Source organism: Xenopus laevis, chromosome 8S, assembly GCF_017654675.1.
Source record: "Xenopus laevis strain J_2021 chromosome 8S, Xenopus_laevis_v10.1, whole genome shotgun sequence".
In the NCBI taxonomy this organism is placed as follows: Eukaryota; Metazoa; Chordata; class Amphibia; order Anura; family Pipidae; genus Xenopus; species Xenopus laevis.
Genome location: NC_054386.1, coordinates 36,604,549 through 36,628,079, shown reverse-complemented (window position 1 = coordinate 36,628,079; position 23,531 = coordinate 36,604,549). Strand labels below are relative to the sequence as shown.

General features: G+C 42.0%; 1 protein-coding gene across 1 annotated transcript; it reads right to left on the bottom strand.

Annotated features, from left to right (window-relative positions):
- Positions 1-812: 812 nt before the first annotated feature.
- Positions 813-23,296, bottom strand: dusp9.S (dual specificity phosphatase 9 S homeolog). Its single transcript, XM_018232788.2, has 5 exons — positions 23,065-23,296; positions 6,916-7,539; positions 5,201-5,699; positions 4,047-4,490; positions 813-1,987 (listed from the first exon to the last, which is right to left on the bottom strand). Exons 3-5 carry the CDS (start codon positions 5,556-5,558, stop codon positions 1,683-1,685), a joined length of 1,107 nt encoding a protein of 368 aa, XP_018088277.1. The 5' UTR covers positions 5,559-5,699; positions 6,916-7,539; positions 23,065-23,296; the 3' UTR covers positions 813-1,682.
- Between the last annotated feature and the right edge of the window lie 235 nt (positions 23,297-23,531).

The following is a 23,531-nucleotide window of genomic DNA, read 5'->3' as shown; positions in this document are numbered from 1 at the left end:
TGTTTGAGGGTCGTGGCCAGGTGCGGACTGAGTAGGCTACCTTACTGTGCCGGCTTCTGCTTCCGGTAGCCACTATTTATAGGTGTGCACCTGCCCTGTCCCCATTCGTGATGTCAGAGATGGGCAGATCGGGTGCAGGTCGACTTTTTGTTGTACTGCACATCACTACACTGCACCATGCTGAATTTTCAGTTTGGAATGAGGTGCAGAGCAGACACTGATGGGCCAAGTTGGGATAGCACCCTAGGCAAGCCACCCTGTGTCTCAGTCAGCAGCCAGTCACTCCAGGTCATTGCACAATTTCCCTGGCACAGAATTATAGATAGCCATAGAGAAAAGGTATGTGCCTAGTGGCGTCACCGTTCCACCCTAGGCACATGCCTCCTCTGCCTACCCCTAGATCTGTCCCTAAAAGCGGAACACTCACGCTGCAGCAAGTCCAACCCTTACTTGTGGAAGTTGTGACTCCTATGGTCTCTGGTCCCTGCAACGAAACACTTGATATTCCATTTATCATCCTATGGAGCACCATTTTTTACATTTAGTAAACGGATTCACAATTGACCAAGTGTGCATAGATGTGTAAATCTGTTGACAGGCAGCAAATGGCAATACAAGTGGGGAAGGGAGGACACATCTGCAACCATATGTTTAACACTGTTTAGTGGTATTCTTCCTACTGGCCTGTATGAATCCAGAGCCGAGTAATACTACATTTAATACATGATTGTACAAACCATGTATCTGCTTGTTAAACCCCACCAGCTCTGTATCTTTTATACTGTGAGAAATCCTGAGTTGAGTTTTTTTTAAAAACATTTATCACTCTTGGTTTGGGAAGAGCGATGGCATAAAAATGTTAAGCTGCCCCGGGGCAAAGCCCACAAAGACACTCCATTTGCCTTCTAGTAAAATACCAGACTTAAGAGAAGAGAAATACATGGCTTTATATCTCCCGGGCAGCACAATCAGGTCTGAATCATCCTGTACAATGAAGCTGATCTTCGCCGTTGCATTGGGTTCCAGATGGAAATCCCTCGGCACATCCTGCAGTCTTCTGGATTCCACTCACAGAATTTCTCATTCCAGTCGAGCAAAACAAGTGAGTCAGCCCTCGTCGTGATGTGTTTGAAAGATGCAGGGTATGTTCCTGGTTTAAGTTCCTGTTCCCAGTTGAGCATTCTTCATTTGGACCATCTGGTGCTCTTTTTTGCTCTCATAAGAATTGGGTCACAGAACAAACAAATTCATTCGCTGCTGCACACAACAGTAATATGAACTTGCACACAAAGGTCCAAGGTCATGAGCCTCTGCCTCAGAAGAAGCTTCCAAAAGTCTTGTTGAATACTCTGAGCAGTAATTCTGCAACAATACACAACACATGGTGATATATTATTTCATTTTAAGACCTGGAGCTCTTGCAGTCAACACCACCTCCATCCATCAAATATACTTTAGCATTTCACAGTAAATTTACTGCAGATTCTGTGATTGATGAATTGAAGGCGAGGATCAGCACTTGATCCTTCTTGTTCATGTTAAAGATCTACCAAAAGTAACACCTAAGCTGACGCTAATAGTTTTTCAGCCTTAACAAAGCTGGTTAAGCTCAGGCAATAAAACAATTGGATATACAGTATCCAAACAGAATATAATTAGGGTAACAAAATCTGTATAGTTTCCTACGTTGAGTCCAAAGAGTCCAACTCAAAGACCTCATCGCTGGAAGGGCTAGTAAAGAATGAGTGACCAGGAGGCCGATTGTCTTCTGGACTGCTGAGGCCCAGACTCTTCTCAAAGTCCAACAACTGTCCCATAAAGTTAAAATTTGGCGAGATGTTCGTCTTTTTCCTCTTGACAAAGTCATAGGCGTCGTTCAGGGATAGGTTGAGCTTCTGCATGAGGTAGGCCACGGTGACAGTGACAGATCTGCTGATTCCAGCCAAACAGTGCACGAGTACCCCGCAGTTATGAGATGCCGCCTCATCTAGAAATGAGAAATATGAACACCTTTCATTAATATCACTGGTATTTATCATAGTCACTATGGCCGGCATAAACAGCCACAGTACAGCATGCACCCGGCAGAAAGGGTTTCCTAATATAATGTACTGACGTAACATTAACTGGTTCCGGACACTTGTTATTACATTGTCTAGTACAGGGATCCCCAACCTGTTTTCCCCATGAGCGACATTCAAATGGAAAAGAAGTTGGAGAGCAACCCAAGCATGCAAAAAGTTCCCAGGGGTGCCAAATATGGGTTCCAGATGGCTATTGGTAGCCCCTATGTGGACTGGCAGCCTACAGGAGGCTCTGTTTGGCAGTACACCTGGTTTTTATGCAACCAAAACTTGCCTCCAAGCCAGGAATTCAAAAATAAGCACCTGCCCTTATTTTGCCCAGTAACATTTTTCATGCTTGTGTTGCTCCCCAAATCTTTTTACATCTGAATGTTACTCACGTGTAAAAAAGGTTGTGGACCCCCGTTCTATACCATGGACATTCAAGTATGTGAGAAGGGAGGGGTAATATGAACGAAAGGATAGATGAGTGTTTGTAACATGATTAAAGAAGATGAGAAAGTCTAAGTCAAAAGATTCCTGGAAGGCTCCCAGTCCAACCCCGATGATAAGTCTAAAGCAAATGGATTTGCTGATTAATTTATATGTTTCACAACTCAAGTAGCTTCTTCAGTTCATCTGAGTGACAGGGGATACTCAGGCTGTGGACTGATCACTACTAGACACTGTTTTTGCTTAAGGTTCTATCTTGAAAACATTCTCATGGTCCCATAAGTCACTGTAGCATATCTGGACCAACCCTGTGTCAGTATGAAACAAATTAATTTTGATAACCCAACAATATGTATGCCCTCTCCATCATACCCACACTACAGAGAGGTAAAAATAGATCCAGAGACAAAGACAATAAATGGCAGAGAAGGAGGGGAGGAGGGACATCCATTAATGTAACCTTATCCGGAAAGCAGTTAGAATCCAAGCTGAAGGTCAGACTCAAAGACAAACACACGCAAGACAAACATGTCCTCAAGATGCCTAGAAAGATACACGCCACACATTTTTATTACTTAATTTTTATTGCAACCTGGCCAAGGTTCCAAATCACAATGCGGCAGATTAATGCACGCGTTGTTAAAAATTCTCTTCACCAAAATCAATCTGAGGAATTCTCTTTTTCACTGATTACTATATTACTTTCACACAATATACACTGGACCTGATCTATTATTTAGCCAGCCGATACAACAGCACATAGATGCTGTAACAATAAGTCCATTTCTTAAAGGGACACTATCTTTGTTTTTTTAATGTTTACTCTTCTATATATTATTTTTAGCGATGCACCAAATCCAGGATTCAGCCTTTTTCAGCAGGATTCGGATTCAGCCAAATGCTTGTGCCTGGCCGAACCAAATCCAAATTTGCATATGCAAATTAGGGTCGGGAAGGGAAACCACATGACTTTTCCTCACGTCACAATTTTCCCCCCACGTTTTCCTTTCCCACCCCTACTTTGCATATGCAAATTAGGATTCGGGTTTGGTTAGGTATTTGGCAGAATCTTTTTGGCCGAAACAAGTCCAATGGTCTATGGCAGCCCTTCTGCCATTTGCTACAGTTACCAGATTGTCAGTCTGGACCTGGGTATTCTCACAAGCAATATCTAATTTAGCCAATACAACCTCCATAGAGTCTGACTGTGACCTGAAAGAACCTTTAATAGGGGACCTTCTGTGTTTGTAGACAGCCAATCTACTGACTATGCAAGTTGTTTCTGTACCATCAAAGCTCAGAAAAAAAGGCTTTTCATCAGAATAAAAAGGTTATTTAACATATGTATATACATAGCAGTAGACTATAACCTTAGACTGCAGGTACAAGAGACCACTCATGTACATAATAACAGCTCTTTATTCCGCATATTTAATATATGTATATACTTTTTTAAATTGATATTAAATGAGAATAAATACATTTAAGAAGCGCCATCAAAAATGTTTTTTTTTCTTGATTAGTACTCACCAATAAACTCAATGGCTTCCGGAAAAAACTGGGATAAGTTTTGGCTCCAGTGGTCTGATATAGGAATCTGCTTGTAGTGAAACTCTCCATCCTTCTCGAAGATATTGGGGAGATTCGGGGTGACGTTAAGGATATAGCGTATGCCAAGTTTAGCCAAAGTTTCAATGTTCCCAGAATCCCTTGCACTGCCCAAGTAAAGGTGTGGCAGGATTTGTACAGGAAAAGATGGTGCCTGGTTACGTGGGCTCATACCTTCAGAATCCACCCCACTCAAAGGCTCCCTGTCAAGGTCCGATTCAAAGTCTGAGCAGTCGGAAGTGATGGACAATCCACCAAGTCCCAGCACTGGGGTCGGAGGCAAGGGCGAGTTGCTGGCACAACTTGTGCAGTCAAGATTGGTTTCACAATGGTGAGGAAATTCAGCTTGAAATTTGCTGAACCCACCTATGAAAATATGATTATCATTAGTTAGAGCAAGAAACGACAGCTATGAAAGCAACAGTATAAAGAGCGAGTGCAATATCATTGATAAATACACTTTCTCTGTATTTGGCAGGTCCCTACAACTTGTCTACTCCTGCTGGCGTTCCTGCTACTAATGGTTCAGTAAAGACGTATGTAGCAGTTGCTATAGTTCAAATGATTTTTTTCTCAGGGTACCAAAAATAATTTTATATTCAACTTTATAACAGCAAAGAATTGCTTTAGAACTTTAGAATTTTGTTCCTGACTTTTGAAGCAGGACATTTGGCTTCCTTGGAGGAAATTATGGAGTCAACTATAATATTGTGAGATAATATTTGGATTATGTTGTGGTTTTTTTTTAACCCATAAGACGAGTTTAGTGCCGTGCTTTGTCACTTCTCTCTATTATCGCCTTCTCCTATTCATCTTCAAGTTTGTATTCAAACCACTGCTTGGTTCCTCCTGATGAAGCCCAGATGGGTCTAATACTGGATGGTCACCCACCTGTGCAATAACATAATTAACATTTGAATGCACTAATCAAACACTTGGCTTTGGGGCTAATTCTATTAGACCAGCTTGTATCTTCTTCATGGGAGCCAATACTACAATGCCTTCCCTGTTGTTTCCCAACTATGTGTTGCAGATATACCTGTAACCTAATCATAAACTGACACAATGTGATTTACCTTGAAGGTAATAAGCTTGGCATCCTTCCTTCCTAAGTTTATGCAGAAGCATTACAAGAATGGGTTCTTGCTCATCCCCTTGACTTGCTTCAAGACTTTCAAGGCTGGATGTGCACTCGTCGTATAAAAGGGCCACTCCCCTTACTGTTGGAGGGGACCCTGGGAGCAGGGAGTGAGCTGAGAGATTGCCCTTGCGCAGCCGCCGTAGCATCAAGCCAGGCAGAGCCACATGCAACGCTTTCTCTACGTGCGAAGAATCATAGAGTTCCCGGCTTCGACAGTCCAAAATACGAAGATTTTGCGACAGAGAGTCCAACTCCTCCCTAAGCCATGCTGTTGTTTTGCAAATAGACTCCATTTGGTCCTGTTTAATATTCAGACAGCCAAGGAAGGGGAAAAGGTAGCAGGTCCTGTCCACGTTCAATAAAAGCTTTGCAGCTAGACGTAGCGTGATTCTTGCTTTATTGTTCAGGGCATCTTCTTGATGAAGTGGTAGAATCTAGAAATCAAACAGAGGCAAAGGAAATAAAACTTAATGAAAGATCTCCCTATGAAAATGAACAATGTAAATTCTTTGCTTCTGGGTCAAACAGCCAAGGGCATAAACTTGCTCTTACATACAAGTTACTGGCAGGGCTGGTGCAAACCTTCGGTGATTGAAGAGCGGTCTTAAAGGGGTTGTTCTCCTTTGAGTTTACTTTTAGTATGATGTAGTGATATCTGAGACAATTTGCAATTGGTTTTTGTTTTTCATTATTTATGGTTTTTGCGTTACTAAGCTTTTTATTCAGCTGCTCTTCAGTTTTACACCACACACAATTTGACACCCATGTAAGTAAACCAGAGCCAGGTTATTTGTAATGGAGTTATTATGGAAATGTTTTATTTTAATATAAATTGAGGATAAGACGCTCATGCAACTGTGCTAAGGGGCCTAAAACAGAAAAAGCTTTTATACTACTTACCTACAAATGTTATTGCAATAGCACATGGATCAGACAGTGAGTTTGTTACCACAACTGGAGAGAAGCAACACTGATATAAAGTGTTACTGCCCCTCTTACAATAATTGTTATTTTAAAGCCACCATCCTTTCAAAAGAGATATTATCCATTATCCCCACTATTGGCACACTCTTTTTTTAAAGTACTTGCTGTCCCACAGCCACACTCCCTTCCCATAGACTATTATCCCACTGCTACTATAGGCACATCTCTCCCTACTATACCTGCTATCCCACAGCCACACTCCCTTCCCAGAGACTATTTTCACTGCTGCTACTATAGGCACCATCTCTCCCTACTATACCTGCTATCCCACAGCCACACTCCCTTCCCATAGACTATTATCCCACTGCTACTATAGGCACATCTCTCCCTACTATACCTGCTATCCCACAGCCACAGTCCCTTCCCAGAGACTATTTTCACCACTGCTACTATAGGCACCATCTCTCCCTACTATACCTGCTATCCCACAGACACACTCCCTTCCCAGAGTATAGTATTCCCGTTGCTACTATAGGCACCATCTCTCCCTTCTATACCTGCTATGCCACAGCCACACTCCCTTCCCAGACTATTACGTCACTTGCTACTATAGGCACCATCTCTCCCTACTATACCTGCTATCCCACAACCACAGTCCCTACCCAAAGACTATTATCCCCAATGCTACTCAAAACAACATATTTTATTAGAAACTGATTTACATACCTCCAGATGCCGTGATCACTCTGCTTGATACATTGAGTGTAGAACTCTTATTGGAAATTAACACGTGTCCTCTCAATAGAAGGAAGTCAAATTTTTTATAGATGTGTGGAAGAGGGGACACACATGTCTGAGTTCAATGTTCATTGGACGGTTCCAGTAAATGCCTCAAAATCTTCAAATACCCCATACTATGGGCAGATGGAAGGTCCTAGCACATGTCCACGTTATGCTTTATTATAAGACTTGAATATAATTCACTTCCCATAATTTTAAGAAGCTGCCATTAAAACCTTTGTGAAGCTTAATGTCCTCTCCATTTGTGTCCTACAAAAGCAATCCGTGCAACTGAACATTCTTCTTTCTCCACTAGGTACTATTTCGGAGGATTATGCTTTCTAGGGTACTCTTCATGGGGAAGCAAGCGATCAAGCTTATCCAAAACCACTTGGAATGGCAAGTTTCAACTCATCTAAAATAGATGGCCAACTCTTTATCATGTGTCTTTGGCAAGAAGGCATCCAGGTGCGTTCCAGTGTTAAAAGTGCAATTCAATAAAGAAAATGTTTGGTTTTCTTTACTCTTGGTTACAAAGCTGTGAGTAGAAGCTCTGATTATCCTACCTATCTGCAAAGGAAAAAAGCAGACATAATTGGAACGGGCAAGACTATGGTCGTATGTGAAGAATAAGTTAAAAAAGGATAAGTGGGAGAGGCTTTTGCTACTTGTTTTTCCATGGAAACCCACCCCCCAATTTCCTCTTTCAAGCCCCTCATATACATATCTCTCATAGCTGTTGAGTGGATTTCCTCTGGATATGACCTCACTACGGACAAGGATGTGACACAATACTTCCTTTGCTAAATTCGACCTACATCAAAGCCAAAAATGAAATATCCTAAAGCATCTTAATGCACACTGCTTTTTTACAGCTTGATTCTACATGAAACTGCTTCTATTAAGATGAACTATTCAGATATCCAAATACATGTATCAATATTCTTATACTGAACATATAGCAGAAACCTTTAATATGGAATGTAAACCCTACAAGACAGAAAGACTGTTTGACAGACAAAAAAAATTAAATGGTTTTGGCCTATCCTCTATGTTTTCAATTGCTGACTATTTTTTGCTTATTTTCTTTGATGCACTATCCTACTAACATTTATTTTACCATATGTTATCCTAAACTTCTCTATCATTACAAACATGGGCTGACATCTGTCTCCAAGCAGGACCCAGCAGGCAACTTTACTGGCTCATGTTTGGGGCCAAAATATCAGTCTGCTCAACCGTTAATCAGATGGTGACAGGTCTGTAAACCCATCATGCAAAGAACACATTAGGAAATAATTATGGTCCTCTCTCAAAGTGTCTGCATAGACTACAGTTGTTATCTGATTAAATAATACACATTTTTGAACCCTGGGCAAATAGTACATTTTATTTAATTTTACAATATGTTTAAAAACAAAAGCCCTATGATTAACTGTTTCTTGATGAAGAAAAATGCGTCAACCATCAAAACTTAAAATCTCATTTTATTTTTGGCTACTGGTATAGTAACTGAATGCAGACCCATAGGGAAAAGAAGGCGCCTACACCTGAAAGCAATTGGGTCTAAACAATTTAAACAATATTTCAGCCCCATACATGAAGACAAAGAGGAGCCAACTGTGGCAACAGCCTGCGTATGGCCAGCTTTACATCTCACCACATAACTGTTGGCTAAAAGGAGAAAACATTCTTTCTCATGGGTATGTTGATAACCAGACATGAAAATATTTGTATTCGTGCTAACATTCCAACCACTCAGTCCTCACATATTCCAGTGGTCTAAATAACAGCATTTATACTGTAGTTTTGTTCAGCCGGTCTGCGCCATTCATAAAGAAAGTCAGTTTGTAAGTTCACGAAAGGACAACCATATCAGAAATGTAACATTCTGCCTTTTGTACCCCCTCTATAAAAGCAACTGTTGTGCTAGACGCTACTGCAAATATACAGTTCTATCAGAAAGTGTTCATTTTCAGGCTTTTTTTCCCTGATGGATCATTTTGGATAAAACATAATTCAGTTACAGGGAGCGAATCTAAAAGGGCAGCTAGAATGGTGTCAATTCTCAGCATTTAGAGGCAGGTATATTATTAGAGCCCTATTGTGAGTCACTACCATTAGACTAGGGAAAAACAGGCAAGAACCAAAATATTCTTTGAGAAAGCAATATTTGCTATACACATTTTCTTACGCAAAAAAGCAGGAGCATTTCATTATCAGGGAGTTGTATTCAATGTATTAAACTGCTTGGTAAACCAAGCCAATAGTCTAACATTTGCCTTTACAATTTCAATGTACTCTATGGATACTCTAATGTTGAGATCCCCAACCTTTTTTTTTACTGGTGTAAGGAAATGTAAAAACAACACAAGCAACACAAGCATAAAAACAAGCCAAATAAGGGATTTGCTATTTGGTAGATCCATGTAGACTGGAAGTCTGCAGATGGCTCTATTTGGTAAAGCACGTGGTCTCTGTGCCTTCAGAACTTGCCTACAAGCCTGGGAGCAACATCAGATGAATCAGTAAGCAACATATTGCTCAAGAGCCACTGTTTGGGGATCACTGCTCTAATAAGTAATAGTATGGCACTACCCACTTTGACAAATCCACAAAATATATGCAGAAGAATAAAAGCACAGTCTAAATTAAATAGTGTATATTGTTCCACAAGGTCAGATTCAGTGTTTCAATGGGGAGTTTGAAGCTACAGGCCCTAATAAAGCCCAGGTGAGTTTTATACACATTTATTATACAGATTCCCTCGCCAAGGTTCTTAAAGCATCAAACAAACTGTATGTTTAGTAATTCACTAGTAGGGATGTAAACTCCACCTTTTTTAACCCATGAGCCACAATAAAATTTAAAAAGAGTTGGGAAGCTACACAAGCATGATAAGCATTTCTGGGGGGATGCCAAATAAAGGCTGTGATTGGCTATATGGTAGCCCCTATGTGGACTGGTAGCCTATAGGAGGCTTTCTTTGGCAGTTCACCTGGTTTTTATGCAACCAAAACTTGCCCCCAAGCCTAGAATTCAGAAATAAGCACCTGCTTTGAGGCCATGGGATTTGCAGTACAGGACGCTTGGTCTCTACATTAAGTCAAGGTTAAAATTCTTCTTTGTTAGTGATTAAAACATGGGTGCTCCTATACCTGAAATATGATATACTTGCTTATAATAATATGTTTGTTCATATAACTTGGCCAACAGAGGCCAGTCAATTAGATACAGGTATGGGATCCGTTATCCGGAAACCTGTTATCCAGAAAGTTCCGAATTACGGAATGAACATTTCCCATAGACTCCATTATAATCAAATAATCCAAACTTTTAAAAATGATTTCCTTTTTCTCTGTAATAATAAAACAGTAGCTTATATTTGGTCCAAACTAAGATATAATGAATCCTGATTGGAAGCACAACCAACCTCTTGGGTTTATTTAATGTTTACATGATTTTCTAGTAGACTTAAGGTATGAAGATCCAAATTACAGAAAGATCCGTTATTCGGAAAACCCCAGGTCCCGCATTCTGGATAACAGGTCCCGTACCTGTACTTCTGAAAAAGTTATCTCAGTGCAACTGATGTGAACTCTGACTCATATAAGTAACCAATAATGTTTGGATTGATAAGTGTCCTTGTGCATTAAGCTGGCCATAGATACAAAGATCCGATCGTTCAATTCCTCGATCAATCAGACTTCCCATCTCCCGACCTGCCACTAAACATTCAGATCAAATAAAGTAATAAAAGAACAGATCAGCCGATGTTCTGCCCCTGACAGCAATCGTACGAAAGTTATGTTCGACAAAGCTGGTGAGAACCTCTCACTGAAAATCATATGATCGGCAATACATGCAGAGATATTATCGGCAGCCGACAGAAATCTTTTAACCTGTCTGATCGACCAAACGACCGATCCTGTGGGACGCAAAATAACGGGACTCTCCACACAATTCGTACGATTGGATCTTTGTGTCTATGGTGAACTTAGGCATGTTTAATCAACAGAATGCTGTTTTATCACAATAAACAGGGCTGCTCCTGCCATGAGGCAAGGTGAGAACCTTGCCTCAGGTGGCAGCAAGTGGCCAGTTACAAGGGATGGCAAAAAGTCCCCATTTGACCCACACTGTCGCTGATTTTTAAGTGCGGAGCGAGAAAGGGGGCAGCAGCCCCTGGGTCGCCCCTGACAATAAACACACTGATAACATATACATATAGCACATTTTTTATTAATTTTTGTTATGCTTCTTGGGTCTTCTGTGGCCTAAACGACCGTGTATATGGTCCACGCGTGAGATGGCACCTATAGGTGACCTTTAATAAGACCAAATCAATAACCACTAAGGAGCATGTGAATGTTTTGATTTCTGCCTTGAGGTTTGGTTTGTAACCAGCATTCTCCTGTTCCACTACACCCAGGATTTCATTCACATTGTAAGCAGGCAGGAAATGCCAAGACATTCCTCCTTAGTCAAAATGTTCCAAGCTAATAACATGCAGAAGTTGGTCGTACAATAGAAGAATGCATGGAACGCCTTGTCAGTTAAACACAGCGACAAACAAACACTTATTTGTGTGCTCTCTACTTTTCTGGAGGACTCTATAGGGTTTTGTCTCAGAGGTCATAAATTGTGTTTTTTTTGTAATGGATCATTCATGACTTTTGAAAGCAGCCCTTTAACAGCTACATTTTCCCCCAATTTTAATGGTCATATAGGACAAGTAATGGTCTCTTTTGATTTCTTCTTAGACCTCCATATTGGAATGGGTCGCATGCATGTAGTGAATAATTGAACGTGAATGATTGCCCATCAATGAGGGAGACTGTCTGCTTAACTCATTAGTTAACTTATACCATGTGACTTGTTACAGGGTGCAACCACCTGTAATAATTACATTAATATAGATAGGAGTTTGTAACTGGTTATATATATTATATATATATTATGGAAAAACCCCGTATTTGGAAAACCCTAGGTCTCAAGCACTTGAGATACCAGAATGCATTCTGTAGCATCAGGTCATTCACACCACTACGTGTTGGGGTTAGTGGCTGTAGCAATTCCATCTGTAATATTTGTTTGCAGATAGAATAACTGTTATGGGAGAAGGCTAGTCTAAGGGCCTTCTTTATCAAAATCTGAATTTTTCTGTCTATTTAAATAAAAAAAGTCAGACGAAGCTAGAATCCACAATTCAACCTAATTTATTATTAAAAAAGCACGGTTTAATCAGATCAGGGACAAACATGAAAAAAATTGAGTGAAAATCCAAATAATATTTTTTTCCCGAATTGCTAAATTTTTTGGGCTTTTTCGGATTTTTGCTTGAAAAAGTCGGATTTTCGGGCTAATTCCAGTGCAGACCACAGAAACTTCCAAATAGGATAGGGACCTCTCCCATTGACTTTATACAACCTCTGCAAGTCTGAGATGGCGAATTTTGACTTTTTCCTTCCTCAGGCTATAAGAAATCTTGAAAAATTTGAGGGTTTTTTTCCCGCTAAAAATCCGGATTTTATAGTAAAAAAACCTCAATTTATTTGAGTTTTTGGCATCAGACTTTAACAAATAACCCCTAAGTGTTATTTCCCCAGAAATCTGAATACAAAAGGAAACCATGTCTCTGTGCCTCGGCCAGCACGGGATGGTATCACCCGGGTACAGACATTAAAGCTGATTGCATATCATTTCATGTTGTACGTCATGTGAATACGTTCTTTCTGCACCCATATGATCTTGTGACAGAGCACAGACAGCTACAGTGTGCCTGCAGCTGCATGGCTTCACTCCTTAACAATGCCATTTCATTGAGCTTTATTTATAGGGAATCTAACGCTTGATATTGGGTAGTTTTCACTGTTGCGATGCAACACCCAATCTTTACAAACAATTTGTTCAATGCAGAGCACAGACAAAATTAAAAATTGCTTAGAAAATTTGTGGGTTCTTTGGTAACAAAGACAAAGTCTGTCATAGTCTTAGACCAGTAAAAACTGCTGAGTGGTTGCTATGAGTTAAAGTGACCATACAACAGGGGTCTCCAAGTATTTTTACCCATGATCACATGTATAAAAAGAGTTTAGAGCAACATAAATATGCGCAAAAGTTGCAGGGGGTGCCAGATAAGGGCTGTGATTGGCTATTGGTAGGCCCTATTTCAATGGACAGCCGACAGGAGGCTCTGTTTGGCAGTACACCAGAACTAAAACTTGCCCCCAAGCCAGGAATTCAAAAATAAGCACATGCTTTGAGGCCACTGGGAGCAACATACAATGGGTTGGTGAACAACTAACAAGCAACTGGTTGGGGATCACTGTTCTACAGTATCCGACTAATTAGCCTACAGTCCAAAAGGCTGGATACCATAAAATGACTAGCCACATATAAGGGCAAAGTACCATTATTCTGGTCGTTCGGCCCAACATCCCAAATTTGGGAACCGCTGTCCTATATCTATAAACAGTCTTTAAAGTTGGGCAATGTTGGCAGGCAAACAATGAAAGGAAGAATCACAGTCTATGTTGCAGTGTTCTGCTAGGCCTTTATTGTCCAAAATTCCTAAAGTCTGACATCATAAAACCCTGAACTTTTCCACTACCTCGTGGGCTTCTCCTAGTCATGGTCACATCTACTGATCAAGTTCAATGAGTGTGTGTAACAGGAGGATCCCTAGACATGCCAGGGGAAGAAGCACTGACTGGACTGCTATATATATGGCCTCCGGAGACTGTGCCTCCTCATAGATCTCTCACAGCAGGCCAACAGTAGAGTGAATTGATTTTGGAGTCTGCATGCTGAGTGTCCCTTTTGAAGTGCAAGGCATTTTTATTCATTGGAACAGAGCTGTTCAACTACAGATGAATCTATAGCTGTGGTCATGGTATCTGCTTCTTAACGTTCAACTCCAACATGGACATAAAATATACTGGGTTATGCATTTAGATGGAAAATATTTATTCATATTCAGGGAGTCACACCAACCAGACAGCAGTTAGCGGATTTCTTGCCTTTACTATGAAGAAAATTTCTGTTTATATGGTCTACTGGACATGGGGAAATTGTTGCCTCTGTTGCTACATAATCCCACAACATCAAAGGCATGTACTGCAAGACTAATTAAACACATTCTGGGCCCTGATATCAGCATCACGAAGGCAAGATAACTTCCGTACAATGAGTTGAAAGATGAAAAGCAAGGAAACCTTCTCAAAGAGTATGTATACTCTCGAGCCTCTCTTTACTTGGCTCACTTTCTAAAATATTGAATTCGATGATCTAGTTCCATATTGTGCAAGTATGCTTGTTTGCACCTCTGCAGGCTTCAGAGATAGTCAACTACGCATACCAATTTTCAGAGTTAATTTGTGACTGTATACGTCCCTTCATTCCTCATAGAAATTGATGTGCATGACTGGCAGCCTACAGGAGACTCTGTTTGGCAGCCCACTTGGTTTTATGCAACCAAAACTTGCCTCCAAGCCTGGAATTCAAAAATTAGCACCTGCTTTGAGGCCACTGGGAGCAACTTCCAAGGGGTTGCTCAAAAGCCACTGGTTGGTGGAGGGGGTCACAGCTCTAGTATGACTACTCCATGGATACTGGAGTAGCTGTCCCATTTGGCCAAGATGATGGGACTGGGTATGACTTCACTTCTCTGTAGTGATTTGAGAGAAGTGATCAGTTTTTCAGCCCTTGACTGACTAGATAGATGCCCTAAATAGTGGCTTGCGTGATTGGCCTTCTTGAGAAGAATCCCTCCGTAGAATACCAGGGCAGTCTTCACAATCTTACAACAAGGTAGCAGCAGACACCACAACCTTTGGTGGACCTTCAGCTTGAGGCTCCTGTCTGGACCCCCACCCCATACACACACGAGTTTCAGACACCCGCAAACCATAATTCCTAATTCTGAAGCACTGCAGGTGTGGGTGGTAAGGGGGGTAAGGGGGTTGATTCACGCCACTGCAACAATCCATTCTGCATGTAGAATTTATAAGTGTCTAGCCTTAAAGGCATTATATGGCATATAGAATGGTAGGGTATAGGGTAGAATTTACATAAGATTGAAGATTGAATTGTTGAATACTTGGAATAAAATATTTGTTTATGCCAGAAAAATATTAACTGTCAGTTTTTCCCATACTTACTCCACCCTACCCGCAATGTTTTATAGGTAGGATTTACACTATTTCCTCTATTTAACTACATTTTTCTGTCTCTGACCTTATTACTGCCTGCAAAGCACATTAACAGCGCCTGAAAAGTTTACACCCAATGTCAAGCTGGTTCGTACACATTTGTGTGATTACTGTGTGACCGTACTCCAGTTTCATAATTAGTGCCATATTAAAATATTGGGACCACTGGGAGAAAGGATAGAAACCCCTTGAAACACAGGACACTTAAAGGGGTGTTTAGTATGTTATAGAATGGCCATTTCTAAGCAACTTTTCCGCTGGCCTTCATGTTTTGCGTTTTAACAGTTTATGAATTATTTCCCTTCTTCTTCTTCTGACTCTTTCGAACTTTCAAATGGGGGTCACTGACCCATCTAAAAGACAATTGCTCTGGTAAGCCACAAATTTATTATTATTGCTACATTTTATTACTGCAGTAATTTCGAGAAACAAGATGAGAAACAAGATGCCCCAAAATAAATTGTAAATGACTCACCAAATAGTAAATGTGGTCCGGGTGCACCAGCCCCAGACCCCCAGCTTTAGGGAGCAGTACGGCAAAGGTATGAAGAAGCCAGGCCAACCGGCACTGGAGATGCAAATATGCACTTTTTAACTTTGTACAAATAAAATTTTCTCTGGTCCTGTGGATCCGTCTGAGTGCCGGTTGGCCCTGCTTCTTCTTCATACTTTTACATTTTATTACTCCTCTTTCTATTCAGACCCTCTCCTAATCAAAGTCAGCCTTTTGTTCAGAAAAAATGCATGGTTGCTAAGGTAAATTAGACTCTAGCAACCAGATTGCTGAAACTGCTAACTGTAGACCTGCTGCAGAAAAAAAAAAATCTAAAACCACAAATAATAAAAAATGCAAACTTATTGCAAATTGACTCATAATATCACTCTCTGCAGCATACTAAAAGTTGAATTAAAGGTGAACAACCCTTTAACTCATTCATTGCTGCTCTGGAAAGCACATCAATGTTGGCTTTTTTTAGTGAATTTCACTACCTGGCAAAGCAGGTTAAAACGCCCATGTGAGAAACGAAAATAATCCAGAATTTGACCATTACCACACTAACGACAGGGGGGGGGGCTTGCTGACATTCTTAAAGAACCAGTAACACCAAAAAATGAAAATGTTTTAAAGTAATGAGAATGCAATGTACTGTTGCTCTGCACTACTGAAAGTTCTACTATAGTTTATATAAACATGCTGCTGTGTAGCCATGGGGGAGGCCAAAAAGGAGAAAAGGCACAGGATACACAGCAGAAAACAGATAAACTCTGTAGTAAACACTGGGATTTTACAGGATTTATCAGTCATCTATTGTGTATCTTGTGTTTGATTGACTGCACCCCACGGCTACACAGCAGCTTGTTTATATAAACTAAAGTAGAGTTTCTGTAGCAAACACACAAGTTGCAGGACAACAGTACATTGTATTTTCATTACGTTAAAACATTAACATTTTTTGCTGTTACTGTTCCTTTAAGCAGAAAATAGTTTGGAGTAACTTATCCTTTATATTGCAAAGAAAAGCATGGGGGCACTGTGCTAACTCCTCTGTAATCCCATAGCTGTTCTACACTCGGAAAAAGGGTTACAGGGGATGGCGAGTTTTGCTTCAGAGAAAGGCACTGGAACAGTCACAAGTCTCACTCCTCTTTCCTGGATGTGTAACTGCAGGTTTCCTGGAACTGCCTGTGCATGATTTCCAGGCTCTGGCTTCACAAAACGGCCTTGGCAATTAGAATGTGCAGTGACTCGTTCAGGACTGAAGAGGCTGAAATTGTTACCTGAGCGTGCTTAGACATGCTCTGGCTGCAGGGCTATACAAAACAGTAGCCTTCATTAACCTCTCCGCCACCAGCGAGGAACCTCTGTACCACCAGGTGGAAAAAGAAGATACCGCTGCTTCCAGTGGGTGCAATAAATACCCTTACGGCACACCAACAACCAACAAAGGGGTTATTATAAATTATAATTATAATTATAATTACAAGCAGCTCAGTGGCACAGAGGCTGCCTTGCAGGTTCTAGACTATCGCACTATATTCAAGAATATATATTTGTAGCTGTTTAAACATCTGCCGGTACCCTGTTCCTTTAAAATCTGGAAGCCAGCAGGAAAGGGGAAGGCTGGGGAATGTATTTATTTAAAGACAGATGTGGACGAAGTTCAGCAAACCCCAGAATGAGCGGGGAAGCAAATGCATTTTGGGCATGTAAAGCCATGCCTAGGTATTCCTCTCCAGGCCCACGCATTCTGTGCGCAACGCTAATGCTGCATTTGTGATGTGCTAATTAAGAGATGACATAAAACGAGGTCAGACTGATACAATGATCAATGATACACCGGCTGAGTCATATTTCACAGGCAGGAATGATTTCTCTTTTTTTTCCTTGTGCCGTTAACAGCCGAGACTCGTTGAGGCCCGGCGATAAAATGAACTCAATTTGTCAAAAAAATTTTAGAAGCAGGAATTTTAGTGGTGCCCCCCGACTCCTCAAACAGCTGAAAATACTTTGGGAAAGACACACACAGAGAGCTGTGCCTGGTTTCAATTTCTCCTTTAAACAGATGCATTTCATTTTGTTAACTGTTGCACTCCCGGTCGTGCTTTTGGATTTCACCCGAACGGTTACTATATCACTATGCCTGAACCAGTGGTAGAACAACCGGGGATGCTACTCATCCCCTCGGTGCATGCCGTCAGCTTGCACGCAAGCGAATCTGTTGTGAAAATCACTTTTGAGTGAGGGTGGGGGCCCAGCTACATGGCCTGCACCCCGGGAAAAGGGGTGATGTTACTGGCCTAAACCCGACATACAAGCATTAAAGGGGTTGTTTACCTCTAAATCAACTTTAAATATGTAGAGAGTGATATTCTGAGACAATATGCAGATTGTTTTCATTTTTTAGTATTTGTGTTTTTTTTTAGTTAATTTGATTTTTATCAAGCAACTCTCCAGTTTCAGCACTCTGGTTGCCAGTTTCCAAATTAGCCTAGCAACCATGCAATGATTGTAATTAGAGACTGGAAAATGATTAGGAGAGGCCAAAATGGAAAGAGGAGTAATACAATACATTTCTAGCCTTACAGAACATTTGTTGTTTAGATGGGGTCAGTGACCCCCACTTGAAAGCTGGAAAGAGTCAGAAGAAAAAGGCAAATAATTCAAAAACTATAAAAAACAAAAAATGTTCAATTGAAAAGAATTAGACATTTTAGAACATACTAAAAGTTAAATTAAAGGTGAACCACCCATTTTAAGTGTTGGAACAAATCCATAAACTAATGTTTAGCTGTCCATATACATAAAGAGCTGCTCCTTTGGTAAAGTCACCAAATGTGCAGATCATTCTCTGATATGACCACATTGGGCTGTTGATGTTGGGCTGATCCAATTGTTTCTTATAGGAATACAGGCTAAAAAGGTGAGGACCACATCAAAAACCTGATGTGGGCCATGCCCGATGAGATTCTTAAACAATGCCTGGATTATTTTTGGCAAGATCAGGGTCGGGAAGACTGTTGGTGGGCCCCATGTCAGCCCGTGTATGGCCACTTTTAGGCAGCCACCCAGCACGGGTATATTTACCATACAGGCACTCTATGGTCTGTGCCTAGGGCAGCAGATTTAACGGAGTAACCCTTGGATGCCTATATGGTAAATAAAACCTCCCTGTCACCAGATAAATTCCTGCAAAATCCACCGGCGGAAGTGGGGGGTAGAGTATCAGGTGATGTCACAAACCATATGCGGTACGTTATGATGTCACTTCTGCCTATGTCATTTGTGCATGACACTAGATTTTACTCAGCTGCACCCGTGTGAATGGAAATCTGCCTGGGAAAGGTAGGTTAAATATGTAGGTGCACAAGCTTCTTGTATTTCAAAGCAACATTATGGAATAAGGTGAAGAATAAAAACAAGAAGACGTTTGTGACTTTGTTGTTGGATGATATTTTTTTGGTGCAAATAAACAATTAACAGCAGCGGGAAAAACCACAGATCTGGCACACATGTCGAAACCAATGCAGTAACTTATGAGTTGTTCTGCAGACTGTGCTGATTGCTGGTGTAGTCAATATATTGGCATCGTTCTAAATGATCCTATGACTATCTGTTCCCCCTATATATTTTATAAGTCTGGCTTTAAAGAGGTGAAGTGGCAACTGTACAGCAGAGGTTGTCTGATCTTTTCAGTTCCAGTCCCCCCGCCCCTTCCTTGGAGCATTAAGTCAGCACCACCTTAGCCAAAAATAAGGTTAAAGATATACATATATATATATCAGTGTAATAGTCAATCAGCCTTAGTTCCAAGTAGATCTAGGGCAGCAATAAACTGGGTATTTGCGTGTGTATCTATGCAGAGGCCTAGCATAGTTAGGGAGACACGGCTAAAAGGAGCCAAAACTCTTCACGTGCAAGACATGCAACATAAAGCCTTCTAAAAACAGAAGGTATTTAATTGCCTCATGCCATATACATAGCACTGCCTTAATACCACAAAAAAGTGAGGTTAACTCTCACATGAGGCATTATGGGTAGAGACATAAAAATCACTCCTTTACGTCCCTGGCCAACTATGCATCCAGAACCACTGGTTTTATAGCTAGGAAAGCAGATAGGCAAAGGCCTATCTAAGGGCTATGGCAGGGCTGGAACTAGGGGTAAGCAGAAGAGGCACGTGCCTAGCAGGGGTGCTCCGCCAATGAGGTGAACTGAGGCGCTCGCCTCAGGCGGCAGCGCCAGATAGTTTCCAGGGACGTCAAGAAGCCGCTCCTGGTACTTTTTAGAGCCGAATTCCTGGTTTTGAAACCGGAAATTCGGCTTTACTAGTGCGAGAGAGCGCAGTTGCACTCTCCACTTGCACTGGTGTTCCTGCCTCGGATGCCTCCCCTCCCGATAGGTAAGCCGGCGAGTGGGGGTAGCATTTGAAGAGCCGCCTCAGGCGGCTTCTTCATCAGAATCGGCACTAGTGTCTAGGGTGCAAAAGTAGAGGGGCGCCAGGCACGTTCTGCTGCCTACCCCTAGTTTTGACCCTTGTGTCCCCCACATGTGGCAGCAGTTGCTGTATAGATGACATGTGCACTCTTCAGTGCATGCACATGCGCTCGTGTTTGCACATGTGCACAAGCTCTTGTTTGCACGTGCGCACAAGGAGCGGCAGTGTAGTTGGCTAGGTTTGTCTAGCACTATGGAACAATAAGCGCTGCCCTCTGTACCAACATCATTGTGCACCAAAAATCATGGCTTCTGCTTGTCAGCGCTACCATGGGCAGATTTCAGAGCAAAACAAGACATTGTGCATTTTTCTGCCTATTGTGGCATAGCCCTTAATCTCAACCTACCTGGCCTTTATTATGAACCCCCCTTCCACACCCCTCAGGGGGGGCAGCTCCACAATTTGGGAACCACTGCCCTACAGTTACCTTGAACCATTTCCTGTTGTCAAAGGGTAACCTACCAAGCACTTATCCTCTCATATTTTATGCTGCCTTTCAGATGTTGCCCCACCCTTACCTTTCCAAGGGAGGGGGGGGGGGCAATTCGCTAGCACATTGTTAGTGCAAAGAGAGCAATTGCATCCTCTGCACTAGAAGAAACAAAATATTGACTTGAAAATTGAAATTGCGGTTTTTAAAGTTACCCAGAGTTGTTTTTTGCCGTTCTCAGTAACTCACGGGCTTCAGTCGAGCTTTTCAACTCGCACCACGGCAGCAGCTCCCCTGGTTATACCATTTCCAGATATAAACTGTAGCCAGATATAATTCCGAAATTCCGACATGAAAAGAGGTGTTTGTTTGAAAAATATTTTGTTATTAAAAAAAACCCAGTGTAATGCAGGCTGGCCCGATACCCGCGGGTTTACCGAGTGTCGGGCGGGTTCGGGCCGACCTCGCACTCTTCTTCGCCACCATCAAATGTCAGCTTCTGACTTCTTCTTTTATAGACGCTGCGCCTGCTCGCGCCGCCCCTTTTGTGACGTCATCTGTGGGGCGGCAGGAGAAATCCCGACCCGTGCATCACTACTGTGTAAAGTGAAGCTTTCTAAAAACTAGGGATGCACCAAATCCTACTTTTCTGTGTTCAGCCAAATCCTTGGGTACGGATTCAGCCGAATATCGAGCGGAATCCTAACACTGGGATGCAATTGCCAACGCACAAAAAAGCCGAAAAAGCTAAGCCAAGTTAGTTCCCATTTTTTGGGTTTGGACTCGATTCTAACTGAGGATGCACCGAATCCAATATTTTGGATTCGGGTGAACCACCGGATCCTTTGCGAAAGATTCGGCCGAATATGCAAATTAGGGGTGGGAAGGGGAAACATTTTTTACTTCCTTGTTTTGTGACAGAAAGTCACGCAATTTCCCTCCCCATCCCTTATTTGCATATGTCAAATTAGGATTCGGTTCGGCCTGGAAGAAGGATTTGGCAGAATCCGAATCCTGCTGAAAAAGGCCGAATCCTGGCCGAATCCCGAACCAAATCCTGGATTTGGTTCATCCCTAATTCTAACAGGCATTGGCCGAATCTAAATCCTGCTGAAAATTGCTTGAATTTTTTTTAAGCCAGGATTCGGTGCAAACGCTGCTATATTACATCACTTTTAAAACTTTCTTTTTGCTCCAATGTTGATAGATAAACCAAAAACCCCAGCAATGAAACCACTACAGACAAAGAAGAGTTATCTAAAAAAATAAAGATGCTACAAGTTCAGAAAGAGAACAAAGCGCCGTCTCTGCTACACGATCTAAGAAGCTGTTGTCCCTTTCCCTATGCCAAAAAAACTAGGAAACGGCAGAAGTTCATTGGCCTTTGCAATCCCCTCTTAAATTCCTTTCTATGGTCAGAGCAGGGTATTTCATCCCCTTCACAAAGTCCCCATTATGCCGTGAGTCTGGAAAGACAAACTGAGAAAGAATCTATGTGGAACTGCTGCATCCCTACCCCGGAATCAAAAGCTTTACAGAGCATGGAAAATTCACTTCTCGCCTCCATACAGAAGAGAGGGAGGAAAAATACAGATTGGGGGTGGGAGAAGAGAGAAAGATGGGGAGAAGGGAGAAAAGGAAACAACGGAAGGAGCACGAAGAAGAAGGGGAACTGAAAACACGTATGAGAACGTTGGGAGCAAAGGGAACACTAAACTGAATGCCACAAAAACACTTGGGCAGCTGTTTCTGATTTTCGGATCTATCCTACTATTGCACAGAAAACTTCCGACATCTGTCTGTATGTTCTCAAAATTTGCAATTACCCATGATTCCTTACCAATGTGCCCCTAGGACCATTTTACAGAACCACCAGACTGAAAAAGAAAAAAAAAATTGGGAAGTTGCAAAAAAAAAAAAAAACTCTACAAAAACAATGAAAAATAAAAACTGTTAATAGCAGTGTAATGCATTCCGCTACGGAATCAGGACACAGTATTGAGGTTACCCGCCCCCCCAACAAACCAAAACTTTGGGAATGAGATCTTTTTATAAACATATAGTGAATGAGCAGCCAGAGCCCCCCTGTACCTTCTGGGCCCCTCAGTCTCATTCCTGTGTAGTTACGCCCCTGAATCCAGCAGCAATTCATTCTAAGCAGAGCCACTGTCTTGGGGATTCAGGTTTGGGGGGGGCCCTTTGGTACCAAGGCTGGATATTGTGCAGCAAAGCTGTTGTTGAACTTCAGCTCCCTCTTGTTGTCAGGAGGGATGCATGACGTTTCTGAAATCCACGCCAGCCAGTTGGAAAGAAATGCCTGATGATCCAGTTGTGTTATCCCCCAGATTTTGTCAATTCCATTGCTTTTTTTGCTGCTTCCCTGAATTTGCTTGCATTTCCCCTGAGCCCACCGCCCACTCCAGACACACAAGTCGCAGCGATTTCAATGGCTTACCTGCCAATCTGGAGGCACAAAGATCCCGGTCGCGCTGGTCAGGAATAGGCAGAGCTGGGAGGCTGAATGGGATCGCGTCTCTTCTGTGGGCTCTGCACGCTGGCAGCCAGGCAAGACTTTTAATGATTTCCAGCACAGCTCGGCGGCTGCGTTTCCTCTCTTACAAAATACTGGAGCCTCCTCGTCCCTCCCTCCCTCCTTCTCTCTTTCCATCACTCCCCGATATCCTCCTCTTGGTACACGTGCACGCTGTGTACAACCTGAAGCCCCGCCCCGCTCCTCCTCACTGGCTGATTGCGGGATTCGGGGCGGGGCTAAGCCAGTAGCAGAGGCTTGAGTTGATGTCAGGTTACACGGGAAAGTGGGGGCTCGGGGATTTCTGAGTCATTTTCACGACTGAGCCCGTGTAATGATCATCTTCAGGCATGAAACCCAGTTAACTCGTGCCGCGCTGCTGGGGAATGGGA

Bases quoted from the DNA above. Each gene is read 5' to 3' on its own strand.
- dusp9.S (XM_018232788.2), bottom strand. From the start codon at position 5,558: ATGGAGTCTATTTGCAAAACAACAGCATGGCTTAGGGAGGAGTTGGAC. The intron at 4,491-5,200 runs GTAAATCACATT...ATATTTTCATAG, and splicing joins CCAAGCTTATTACCTTCAAG to GTGGGTTCAGCAAATTTCAA. The intron at 1,988-4,046 runs GTGAGTACTAAT...TCTCATTTCTAG, and splicing joins GGAAGCCATTGAGTTTATTG to ATGAGGCGGCATCTCATAAC.